This window comes from Poromitra crassiceps, assembly GCF_964638095.1.
Source record: "Poromitra crassiceps genome assembly, chromosome: 1".
In the NCBI taxonomy this organism is placed as follows: domain Eukaryota; kingdom Metazoa; phylum Chordata; class Actinopteri; order Beryciformes; family Melamphaidae; genus Poromitra; species Poromitra crassiceps.
In genome coordinates, this window is record NC_139623.1 from 19705921 (window position 1) to 19719227 (window position 13307).

Below are 13307 nucleotides of genomic sequence, written 5' to 3' on the forward strand. Positions count from 1 at the left end.
GTATAATCCTAATGTTAATTTAAAATTAAATATTCTTCTAAATATGGATGAAAGTCCAAAAAATGTCAAATTTTCTTCAGCGCTGCCCTCGCGGGCAGCACCGAGAGTCCCTTCCTTACAGCACCTCCTACCTAAAAGTACTTCCAGCGCCACTGAAGGGCGATTATATTTTCTTTGGGAGAGGGGGGAGGGGGGGGGGGGCACCAGCAAAAATCTTGCCTAGGGCACCAACTTGGTCAGGCACGCCACTGCTCGCACACACTGCCTGCTCTCTCTCTCTCTCTCACTAGTCCTGAGAGAGAGAGAGAGAGAGAGAGAGAGAGAGAGAGAGAGAGAGCAGGCAGCATGGCGCTCGACACACAGCACACAGAGTGGGAGGGAGACAGACAGACACTGAGCGAGCGCTGTGGGGCAAAGAACGGACAAAAGGAGAAGGGCGGATTGCGCGCGTGTACAAAGGTTATATAGAGCTTATGACGTCATAAGCTCCTGCATTTTAGCACCTCGCGCACTGCTCTCTTCAATGAGGAAGCACCTTGTAGAATCTTGTAGAAAAGTGTCGATTTTAAGGTTTTGGGTTGAAAGTAATGTATAATAATTTCTGAGGCACACAATTACTAACATAAGACCCTAAATAACATAGTTAGAACGTTTTTGTGGATTTTGGTTTCCAGGGACTTTAAGAGAAAGTGGATTATAGCTCACTCAGATAAAAATGTGAATGTTGTGTGATATGCAAAGGTTGTTGGTTCAATCCCAGCCTCAGGCAATTTCTTAAAAAGTACTCACATTATAAGCTGCAGCAGTGATCCTTCTTTATCATCACCAGTAGTTTGAACACCGATAGAAATAAGTTGATGAAGGAGACTAGTCAGTCCCTGACTCTAGCTAAACTCACTGGTACAAATCTCACCTGTCTCACTCTTTATGCTCTGTGCTATTGTCAGTGTGAAGAAATCAGAAGCTTAACTCCCAACAGCTCATAGCTCAGTCGGCTGAGCGGCTCTGTCACTGTCTCTGTCTGACAGGGAGACTGTTGGTTTGATTCCCGATGGAGGAGACATACATGTATTACTCTAGAGCAGTTTTTCAAAAAGTTATTTTTACACCTAGCAGCAGCCAGGGCGGATCATACAGACTTAAAACGTACTTCCGATGTCAGTAAATTTTCAGCTCTCTGTGGTTTTCTGTCTCATAACCCTCAGCTCATGTCTCTGCAGAGGTCACGGGGGAGAACAACCCCCCCCCCCTTAGCTCCAGGCAGTGGCAGCGGAGCAGGAATCAAACCCACAACCTCTGGCCCCGATGTCTCTGTGTGTATTATTCCTTCACACCACCAGCTGCCCTTCACACTCACAGTTCTTCTCCGGGCGCTCTTGTCTCTTCCCTCTGCCTGTCACCATTCAAAACTGACTGAGGCTCGAACCCACGACCGCAAAAGTGGCTGAGGTCTCAATATTGCCGGGCAGCCGAGTACAGTCAGCCAATCAGAGGCAGAGAGGGGTGGGTCATGCCTTCGCCTAGCCTTTGCCATCATGGGAAAAAAAATATCGCCTACTGTAGCTCTGATGACTGCAGCAGCAGTCCTGAGCCCCGTCCGCCTGCCTGAGTCTGGTTCTCATTGGTCAGGGCTGATGTCAATCATTGCAGGGAGGCATTCCTACAAGGCCTGCATGCCTCCACTGTTGCGCAATCTTATCTGTTTAGCCAATCATAGGTTAGAATGAAAAATACTGAAGCACATACACACATAGGACACACGGGATAAGACCCTGCCCATGGACCCTGCCCCTGAGGAGCAACCATAGCAACAGAGCTCCTGAGGTCCTCCGTCCTCCAGAGACTGCCCTTTCCTTCCCTGGCCTGCAGGTGACACCATTAAAGCATTTCCAATAATGGAATTTGTACAAAGAGGAGAGAAAATATATTTTGGTTTATTTATTAAAAATATATGATATATGCCTCCGCCAACAAGTGGGCAGTCGACATGCATGTCTGTCCAGACTTTGACGTTTGAGCCAAATGTGAAGAAATTTCGTCAAGGTGTTACTGAGATATGGGGTTACAGAGCTTGAAAATGGCGTTCGTGAGGTCACAGTGACCTTGACCTTTGACCACCAAAATGTAATCAGACATTTGAGGCAAATTAGATGAAATTCTGTGAGGCGTTCCTGAGATATCACGGTAATGAGCATGAAACGAGCGGTCGTGATATCACAGTAACCTTGAACTTTGAACACCAAAATCGAATCAGTTCATCCTTGAGTCAAAGTGGACGTTTGAGGCAAATTGGAAGAAATTCCATCAAGGCGTTCCTGAGATATCGCATTAACGAGCATGAAATGGGCGGTCGTGAGGTCACAGTGACCTTGAACTTTGACCACCAAAATCAAATCAGTTCATCCTTGAGTCCAAGTCGACGTTTGAGGCAAATTTGATGAAATTCCATCAAGGCGTTTCTCAGATATCGCGTTAACAAACATTGGAGGTACCTACGTACGGATGGACGGATGTACGTCCATACGGACGGCCAACCCGAATCCCGGTGGAGGCATAAAAATAAAACACAAATAACATTAAGGGCCCTATCTTCGCAACGCCGGTAATTTTGCGTTAGCGCCTGTTTTGCGCTGAAATAGCACCGCGCAAAGCCCTAATTGTGGGCGTGTCGGCCCGCTGCCCTTCGCGTCATCTCGGCACAAACCTCATATAGGCATGTTTATGCCCAAAACAGTATTCACAAGTGTCAGATCACTCCCCTTAAAAGCCACAGCGTCACCGCCATCACGTCTGTGCCAGCAGCTTCTTTCTTGCTCAGTGCAAGCAGACAGAGTGAGAGAGAGAAAAGAGAGAGGGGGGAGAGAGAGGGGAGAGAACGAGAGAGGGAAGAGAGAGGGAGAGAATTGGAGGATGAACCAGTTCGGATTCATAATGAAAATTGATGCTGATGGAACGATCCATTTGAAACACACCAAAGGCCCGCCGCACAGTTACGCAGGGAATATCCCCATGTCCCAAAGCATACGCTTACTGTAATTAGTTGTTTCGTTCATATAGGCTATAACATACACATTTAAAAATATTTGTTTCTTTAATAGGGTAGGGATGTGTGAGATTTTAATTCTAGCCTATTTCAATAGCCTATACCAGAATTGTCCACTCGGGTTAAGCTATTGTTGCATGGTGCAATTGCAGGGAGAGAGGTTACTGTATAGCAGGGATACTCAACTTGCTTTGCCCGGGAGCCACTTTCGTGAAATGATAGGAGGCCAGGGGCCAGTTAATAAACAAACAATATACATTTTTCTGTAGCGGATTGTAGGTTTTTGGGGTGTCAGGCTGGAGTTTAGTCTGACAATTTTGTGCACACCGGATAGTTAGTTAGGTTAAGTTAGTTAGGTTAAGTACATACATGTGCCAGGGTAGCGAGCAGACGGCGGTATTTGACAATTTAGCTGAAGCTCAGTCAAACTTTATTTCACGTTAGCTTTTATTGTGAATTAGATTCTAATTCACAATTAAAACTAACGTGAAATTATTAGAAAATGGTCGGGGGGCCACTCTGCACCCTGTCGCGGGCCGCATCTGGCCCCCGGGCCGCAAGGTGAGTATCACTGCTATATAGCCTACTGGCCGGTGTTGTGTCATAAAGTGATTTGCTGCCAGAAAATGATTTCGCACAGCGCTGCCTCAGTCCCTCTACCCACCCTGTGCACCGACCCACCCCGCCTGCCTACCCGGCCCAGCTCACACCTTCTCCAGGGAGACCCCCCTCCAGGACCCGGCACACTAGCCGAACCTGTGCACCGCACACTTAAAAGCACCCCTCCCCGGGCTACACACAGACTCCTGCCCCGCCAGACCCTCGTTCCCCTGGTAATCAAATTCAAAATGCAAATCACTTTTTGGCACAAAACCATGACAAAAAAATTCTCATTTTTAAATCAAGGTGTTTTTTCTGCAGTGTATCAAGGTGTGTTTTTTCTCCAGTGTAGGCTATAGTTGAAAATCAATGTGGCATTCTGAGGAGGGAGTGTGTCCGCGCCCGAGGTTGGAGAGAGTGACATCGTGCCGAGTCAATTCTGTTTGGCTCTAACGCCAAACTTAAAAAATCCCCTGGCTTCACCATCACAGTCGACAATGTGACTGTTGAAAGGAGGAAATTACATATCTCGGCTGTATCCTGGACAGTAAAGTATCGGGAGAGAGTATGGCTTTAAAAACCATCTCCAAAATAAATCAGAAGGTTAGATTCCTGGCCAGACTTTCCTACTTCCTAGACAAAAGTACTCTAAAAATTCTGGCGGGCGCTTTGATACAATGTCACTTTGATTATGCATGTACAGTACCTCCTGGTTCACCGGCATCACCAAGGCCCTCAAAAATAAACTTCAAATATCTCAAAACAAACTAGTACGGCTGTTACACTCTCTCCATCCCAGAACCCACCTCCTGCCTGGCCATTTTTCCAGCCTCAGATGGCTCAGAGTGGAGGAAAGAGTGAACCAAATCAAGCTGTGCCAGGTCCATAAGATCTTGCATAACATGGTCCCTAAATATCTCCAAAATTATTTCATCAAGGTAAACGACGTTCATAACTACTCCACCAGAGGGAGCTCCCACAATGTTGTCCCCATTAAATTTAAGAGCTGTATGAGCAAAGACTCTTTCAAATGCTCAGCCGGGCTGTTGTGGAACAGCCTTCCGGACAGCCTGAAGCTGATTGACACCTTGAGCAGCTTTAAAACCTCTCTCAAAATCTGGTTCATGACTGGTTCTGGTATGTAAATGTAAATATTTTGAGTATTGTTAATTTTATAGCCTGTTTAAGTTATTTTATTTATTTTAGTCAGATTGGTTTTTTAGCCTTTTTAATGTGTTCTTTATTTTCGGGATTGGGTCCTGTTTCAAATGTCTTTTATATTGCTTTTGATAAAACTGTTTTAACATTTTAAATGGTTTTTTTTAATAGTCTATATGTTTGAAGTAGTTTTATGTTTCTTTGTTGTTATGCCTGTTTTTATGTTGGTCTGAGTTGTCTGTCCGAGACCAAGGACCACAATGGAAACAAGTCCTCGGACTTTATTGTGTTTTTATCCTTGATGGTGATGTATGAGTGGCCTTTATATTTCTGTGTATGATGTGCTCTACTTTTGTCATTCATCGAATAAATCAATCAATCAATCAATCAGTAATCTATCCAAGCGAGGATTTCCTGCACTGCGCAGAGAATACTGTCTACGCACAGGCGTATGCCTGGCATAGTGGGGTTTTTTGCGCTAAGACCAGCTATTTGGTGGCATTAAAATTGAGAGCACCCAAGGTCCCTTTTTCTAACACATTGCGCTGGAATGCCTATTTTGGCACGGGCAACGCCCAAACCTCTGTTTACGCTCGGAACATAGCGACGGTATCTTCGCAACTTGCGGGAGGATGATAGGCTAGAGGCCCACGGACACGCCTGGGCCACGCCTACACCTGTGTCTGCGCTTACATCCCAGCGCAAAACTGGATGGTGGAGGCAGACGATAGCTTAAGACTTAAGCTTAAGACCGTTCTCTTCAACCTTTATGCTCCCTCTAGGCCTAATTATGCAAAAAAAACAAAGTAGCCTATCATAACTATGCAGATGACACTCAGTTGTATATAACTCTTTCCTCAGCTGACTATGCCCCCATAGAATCATTGTGCCAGTGCATTGATCAAATAAATAACTGGATGTGCCAGAATTTCCTACAGCTAAACAAAGACGAGGTGATCGTCTTTGGCCCCTAAGAACAAAGGCTTAAAATCACTGTACGCCTTGAGTCTCTATCCCTGAAGCCTAACGGCCGGAACACACATCTTGTGTGTGCTGTGCGTCTGCGTGGCGTCTGCGTGGCGTTTTCATTTCGGTTCCCATGTTAACAGGTTACAGCAGCCACACCACCGGCATCAGACGCGCGTCTCAGGCGCGTGTCTTGCGAGCGTGAGACGCGCGTCATCTAGAGAATAGAAGCGAAGCCTATTTTTTCCTTTTACCGCGCGCGTGTCTATAGCATGTCTCTACACAAATAGACACAAAAAGACATTAAAACGATATTTTACAGGGGCAGCCACAGCCAATCAAGGCTCGTTTTGATTTGAGACGAGAGGATGAGCTGAGCTCACAGCTGCAGTTCTCCTGCCCTCTGAAAACCACATAGGCTGCTACAACGTGGCTTCGTTCCTCCCCTCCCCACCACACACACACAGACACACACACACACAAATCATACTGCCTCGATTCTGAAGTGAGCCCGAACGATCTTCAGTTAAAATCATCATTGCATTGTTTATAGCAAATTTAATAAAAGGTAAACTCTATAGGAAGATAGTTGGCAGACAGGCAGCAGCGCAGCAGCTGCACGCACCAGCCACGCTGCCTGTGTGGATGCCTCGGGCGTGCCAGCCGCAGCAAGCACGCCACGCACACGCACACGCCACGCACACGCAAGATATGTGTCCCGGCCGTAAGGATCAAGTCAAAAATCTTGCCGTTATTATTGATTCCGATCTCAACTTTAACTCTCTTAAATCAATTAGAAAATCAGCTTTTTATCATCTTAAAAATATAGCAAGAATTAGGGGATACATGTCCAGACAGGATCTAGAAAAACTAATTCACGCCTTCATTTATAGTAGGTTAGACTTAATGCTTAATGCACTTTTTATACTCTTTTTTAAGTTTTGTTGTGATGCTTTTAAATGTCCATTTTATTCTCTTCTTTCCTGTCAACCATTTTATGTGAAGCACTTTGAATTGCCTCTGTGTATGAAATGTGCTATACAAATAAACTTGACTTGACTAAGACGCAGGGAAGATAGCAATAAGAGACGCGCAAACGGCAGCGCAAACGATAGCGCCGTACGAAGATAGGGCCCTGAATGTTTAATACAATGGTGTGTTACAGGTGTTTCATAAAGTCAACACTGCTGCCTGAACAGTGCTTCCTGCTGTAAAATCACAGCAAAGCAAAGCGCCAGGTACCTGGTCCAGACACTCTGTCCTGAGGTAGACCAGGGCTTTGAGGATGCTGGGTGGAAGCGGCTCTCCGGTCTGCTGCACGCTGAGGAGGAGGGGGACCCCAAACACCCTCCGGCCCTTGGCCTCCGACAGCTTGGCCTTCCTCGGCGGCTTAGGAACCATCCTGCAGATCAAAGGAAGCCGTCAAACATGGAATTTAAACACAGTGAAAAGTTATGGAAATTGATATGTGCTCAGACATTTTTTGCAAATGTCATGGGAATTTATAATCGTTCTTTTTCCAACAAGTGTAAAAAAGAAATACAACTTGGCTGTTGGTTCAATTCCCTTTGAAGGACGAGTCAAATGATGAACACATTTCTGATTATAAGCCCTCACTGATTGCTAAAATGTGTGACGTTCAAATCAGCTTGTCATGGAAGTTGATCAAAGGGGCACCAATTGCAGTTTAAAATTGTGGTCTTGGTTTAATAAAAGAGATCTCCTCTATATGATCGTCTGCAACTCAGAGCTAATTTTATTTGATGTACTTCTTTCTGTCTGTCTTTTCCCCATATACAGAGTATCTCTCTCTCACAGGCTATGTTGAGGGAAATGCCTTAGGGACCATCTCAATCACCAGCTAATTGCTGTGTTTTTAATCACCAAGTCTCATTGGCATCAGTAATTAAATTATTAAAATGATGAGAATTGGATGAATTGCTTGGATGAAGCAGATGGAGTCTGTGTGTGTGTGTGTGTGTGTGTGTGTGTGTGGGGGGGTGCATGTGTATCCATATGCGAATAGAAAGATAAGTATATGGTTTGTACAAACAGACAATAAAAGAAAGACTAAGCAGGCGGCATGATGACCTGATGAAGACGTATGTACGTCGAAACGTTGTCTGACTATGCACCTTAAATAAAAGGCATCATTTGATCCGAGCTGCTCCAGACTTATTCCTTTAAGTATTTATGCGTCCCTCCTGTGATGCACCGGACCTGCCAGTTCCTACAGCTGAAGCGCAGTTGGATCCTTCATTTTTAAGCAGGCGGCATGTTTGGAGCGTGTAACAAAGCTCTAGCATTGGTAGTACTTTGTTACCAATCATTTGCACTATTTTCACATATATATGGGAACATGGAATTATTGACTTGTTTACACAGCATAATTTGCACAGCATTAATAATGACACAAGACATGTGTAGTATTTATTGAATATATTTTATTTGTGACTTAATTGGTCTTGTCCTGCTGGATCAGCTAATCAGCAGGAGCAATGAGCTCCACCTGTGAAACAAACAAACAAATGGTTAGTAGCCTGCTTAACCTGACATGTAGTAGGTTTTCATAGTTTGGTTTGGGCTAGTGCAATATAACTTAAGTGCAATATAATTCTAGTACATTGTGCAAAGCAAATATTTTAATTGTTTGATGCATGCAGTCACTTACCTGTTGTCTCTCTGTTCTCAGGGTGTTCGGGCAAAAGAGTCTTCTAGGTCCGAGCACCTATTTATGGTTCCGGGAGGAACTATCTAATGGGATAGCAGGAGGGGGGTGTTGTGCATTTGCTTTCATTTGAAATGTGTATTGTTTATATGTTGCATTATTAAATGGATTGAGAGCAACATTTATTTAACTGTCTATTTGATAGATATGTAGACTGGTTGGTTAAAGGGGCAGTATGCTGTTTTATTTAATGCTATTTTTAAAGTGACCCCTATGTAATTGGTAGCATCCAGCTAATTACCTGAGGCAGACTATAAAAAGCTGCCAGTGTGTGTATGATTCAGTTTGGCTGCTGGTAAGACACTGGAGGGCTGCTCTCAGCCATGCCTCATTTCTGTCAAATCCTTGTTGTCCTGTTAAAACTATTTTGTTCCTTTTTGTTGGTGAATAAACACCTTTTGATTGCACAGTTCAACTGCCTCTTCTTGCTGTAAATCCAGCCGCTATTTGGGCCAGCCTAACAGAGCGCTTTAGTCTGGCGTGTTTCATCCTTTAGTTGGGCTAGTTTGGCTGTTTGTAAAGAGGAAGTCTGCAATTGTGGTTTCTGTAGCAAGTGGGTTCTTACAGGGTGGGGTTGCTTGCCCCGCCCCCATTACCCCTAACATACATGGTGGGAGGAAACCATTACCCCTAACATACATGTCTTTGATGGTGGGAGGAAACCATTACCCTTAACATACATGGTTTGAGGAAACCATTACCCCTAACATATGTCTTTGATGGTGGGAGGAAACATTACCCCTAACATACATGTCTTTGATGGTGGGAGGAATGGCGGATGTGACTTTTTGTTAGCTTGTGCAACAAAATGCATGCAACAAAGATTGAAGATTTTTATTGTCACTCCATGGTACAAGTACCACGTGTGAAATTCTTGTGCTGTGGACTCCGTTTACAACATAGTACAAATGTAGGGCATATGAGTGCAAAAACAACAAGAGACACAACAAGCAATAAGGCAGTATAGTGATAAGACAAGTCAGAGACAGTGGCATATTCACTGCACATAGGTGCACATGTCCTGTGCATACTTTAGCCGTGCTTAAACATTTTAGATTCGGCGTATTTGACATATAGGTGCAAATAGCATATTCCTTATTAAACATACAATTAAACTCGGCGTTTTAAATTCGGCGTATTTGACATACGGGTGCAAATAGCATATTCCTTATTAAACATACAGTTAAACATTAGACATACGTAATGGAAGTCAGCTTTTCCACTCTGTTTGGGATCAGAGGAATCAAACAGTCTGTGTACAGTCTCTGTACAGCTCCTGTCACTGACTTTGTGTTCAAATAGAAACTCCCTGTCACTGATATTATAGTCTCCCTGGATGGGAGACTATAATATCAATGACAGTCACAGAGATGATGGCTGGAAGGCAGCTGGTATAGATATACGCTTAAAGCCAGTCACAGAGATGATGGCTGGAAGGCAGCTGGTATAGATACACCCTCAGAGCCAGTCACAGAGATGATGGCTGGAAGGCAGCTGGTATAGATATACCCTTAAAGCCAGTCACAGAGATGATGGCTGGAAGGCAGCTGGTATAGATATACCCTTAAAGCCAGTCACAGAGATGATGGCTGGAAGGCAGCTGGTATAGATATACCCTTAAAGCCAGTCACAGAGATGATGGCTGGAAGGCAGCTGGTAATAGATATACCCTCAGAGCCAGTCACAGAGATGATGGCTGGAAGGCGGCTGGTAGCTGGAGTAGAACCAGTGTTTGTTCTTTGCAGAGTGGATGAGTTTGATAGCGCTCTTGTTTCCATTCCAATTAACACATTATCTGCAACCTCCCTGCTTCCCATTAGCCTAATGCTGCACTGCTCATTTAATATGATTGACTCTGTGTGTTTGTGAGTGTGTGTGTGTGTGTGTGTGTGTGTGTGTGTGTGTGTGTGTGTGTGTGTGTGTGTGTGTGTGTGAGAGAGAGAGAGAGAGAGAGAGAGAGAAAGAGAGTTGGTGGAGGTGTTTATTAGTGGAGGTGTGTGTTTGTGTGGAGGTATTCGTGAGTGGTGTGTGTGTGTGTGTGTGTGTGTGTGTGTGTGTGTGTGTGTGTGTGTGTGTGTGTGTGTGTATGTGTTTTCATGGATGCATTATACCGCAGGTGGGCCTACACTGACATGCATAGATGTGCACTGTGCAGCCAGCATGAGTGTCTATGACACTGTGTGTGTTGTTCAATATTAACCACATGCCGATAGAGCCCATTAAGGAGAAAAGTGCTGAAGAGTCAGAAAATGTGTTAGTTTTGCCAGCGGGAGGAAACAACCAATCAGCAGAGAGAGGGCGAGAGAGAGGGGGTGGGGGGGTGATCTTTTGAGGTTATGTTTCATAGAAAGTCTAATAAACATAATTTATTGTGTAATCATGTTAAAGTAATTGTGTGTTCTTTATACTTGTATCCGATTTCAGAATATTCTGATTATTGTATGGTCTTGTTTTTTTCCATTGTTTGAGCCCAAAAACAATCAAACTTTGCCAATAGGTTTGAAATGTCTGATTACTCCAATGACGAAATTTACATTTTGACCTTTACATTTTGTTTTATACGAGAATCAGTGTGACGTCATGACGACAACAAATAACTGCCTTCCGGGTGTCTCTGCGGGGCATTACATGCAAATCCACCCCCCTGCACGTCCCCCAATACATGCACCCGCACTACATGTTAGTTGTGTGGCAATAAAAGGCCACTGCACGATCAGTTTGCTATAATGGTCATGCTCGAGTCATGCTCTTTCCATAAAGCCCACCAGTTTGATATCTGTTGACTAGTTGTGGCTTTAAAATATATATATGTTTTTTTATATTTTATTTTACATTTTAACATTTTAGAGAACAACACACAGGCAACACACACACAACACAAAAACAGGCTCAGACACAGAAAAAAGGAAAAGGAAAAAACACACACACACATATATAAATATATAGTATATATATATATATGTATATATATATATATATATATATATATATATATATATATATATATATATATATATATAGGACATTCAGTGTTACAACATAGTGCTACCAGCCACATACGGTGCTTATGTGCTTCTAAGAGATGCTGTGTGTGGGGCCCCACCATGGATGTATTAAAAGAACTGGATAGGGGACGAGCCACGCCCACCCATACATTCGGACGGAGGCTGCTCACTGGCCCATGAAGCCATCATGGGGGGTTTTTCTTCCTGGTTTTACTTCCTGACCATGCGGCCCAAGGCGAAGTGCGCATGTGTGCCATGACGTATTCCATGACGTCTCCCACCCCTCCCACCCATGGATGTATTAAAAGAAGAAAATACACCCGTATACAGCTCTTAGTGGCTTCTGAAGAAAAAATGACTACAGCCTGACGAAGACCAGAGGTTGAAACGCGTTGCGTCTCTTGTGCCCTTGTCCTATGAAGATGTATTGTGTATTAACTATTGAGTATACCTGTACATTACTTCTTTAATAATTAAATTCTTTATAAGCATCAAGAAGCTCCCTTTTTCTATTTACGAAGAAAAAATTACCCCATAAAAAATTATTTGATAATTAAAAGAGTCGTTTTATACTTTATACCTGGGTTTAACAGCTGCCCCCCATGCAAGTGGATGGGAATTTTCCTTTCTGGCCTGCATGACGTCACGTGACTTGCAATACATAGCTTCGCCACCATGTTCAAATGGCTTCACAGTCCAGCGCTATTCCTGGGGGCTTGGGCCCCACGCAAGGGTCACCCGTCACCCTGACCTCGTCAAGATAGGCCATAAACGGGTCCCAGACGACTGAGAATTTTTTGAGTGAGTTGGTCCTCAGGAACCTGAGTCTCTCCATCTGTATAACAGAGATCATGTCCGTTAACCACAATTGAAATGAAGGTGAACATGGAGATTTCCATTCCTTCAGAATTAGACTTTTGGTGACAGTTGTCCCCTGTGTCAGAGACTGTTGCACAGCTACAGGGAAGTTCAGAGAGGTCTCAGACTCCGAGCAGCCAAAGATGGCGAGTTCTGCCTCCGGCTGAAGGGTTATTTTGTAGGCCTTAGAGTACCAGCCAAATATCCTGGCCTAGAATCCTGCTAGTGAAGGACAGAACCACAAGGCATAAGATAACGTGCCCTCTGACACCTGACACCTATCGCACAGTGGTGAAACAAAAGGGTAGATCTTATGCGTGTGCTTAGAATAGTGAAGACGATGAGTGACTTTAAATTGGATCAGCTGGTCTCTACTAGCAGAGTTGTATCACAGACAGACTCCTATCCCATATAATGTCAGATAACTCAATACCAAGTTCCCCCTTCCACACTTCTCTAATCCTCTCAGTAGAGGCCATGGTGCAGTTATCAAACAAATCTGGAATGCTGAGATGCTTGGAGTGAGGAGGGCTCAGCAAAACATAAAAAAGCATGCTCATCTGGGAGCGCTACAAAGTCATGAATCTTGGATCGAACATAATTTCTGACTTGGAGGTATCTAAACCAGTGTGTTAAAATAAAGTTTTTATTGATGCGATAAGACTGTCATGGCGGGGACTTCTGCTCCTCACTGCGCGTACTCTGTTTTCACCCGGAATTATTTTGAAGTCGTTTGTTTACCAAAATGCTGATCGGCTGATCCCTCGTATAACTTCTGGTCTGTAGGTCATAGAATCAAAATTCCTTTTCCAGTGCATTCCTTGTTAAATTTTGTGATTTGTGATTTGTCGCAATGTGCTGGACCACTCAATTGTCGCTTGCGACTATATTTATTTCTATTGTTGCAGTTCTTATCCACATTATTTGCATCTCTCAAAATACACATTTT

At 43.9% G+C, this 13307-nt stretch overlaps 1 protein-coding gene across 1 annotated transcript in view; it reads right to left on the minus strand.

Moving 5' to 3' along the window:
• Positions 1–13307, minus strand: part of LOC310776174 (rho GTPase-activating protein 7) — a gene marked incomplete at both ends in the record, with an annotated part of 178808 nt that overhangs the window by 86453 nt on the left and 79048 nt on the right. Inside the window, one exon of the mRNA XM_083636356.1 lies at positions 7010–7169. Within this exon, the coding sequence (XP_083492482.1) occupies positions 7010–7169 (160 nt within the window). The remainder of the gene's footprint in view (positions 1–7009; positions 7170–13307) is intronic.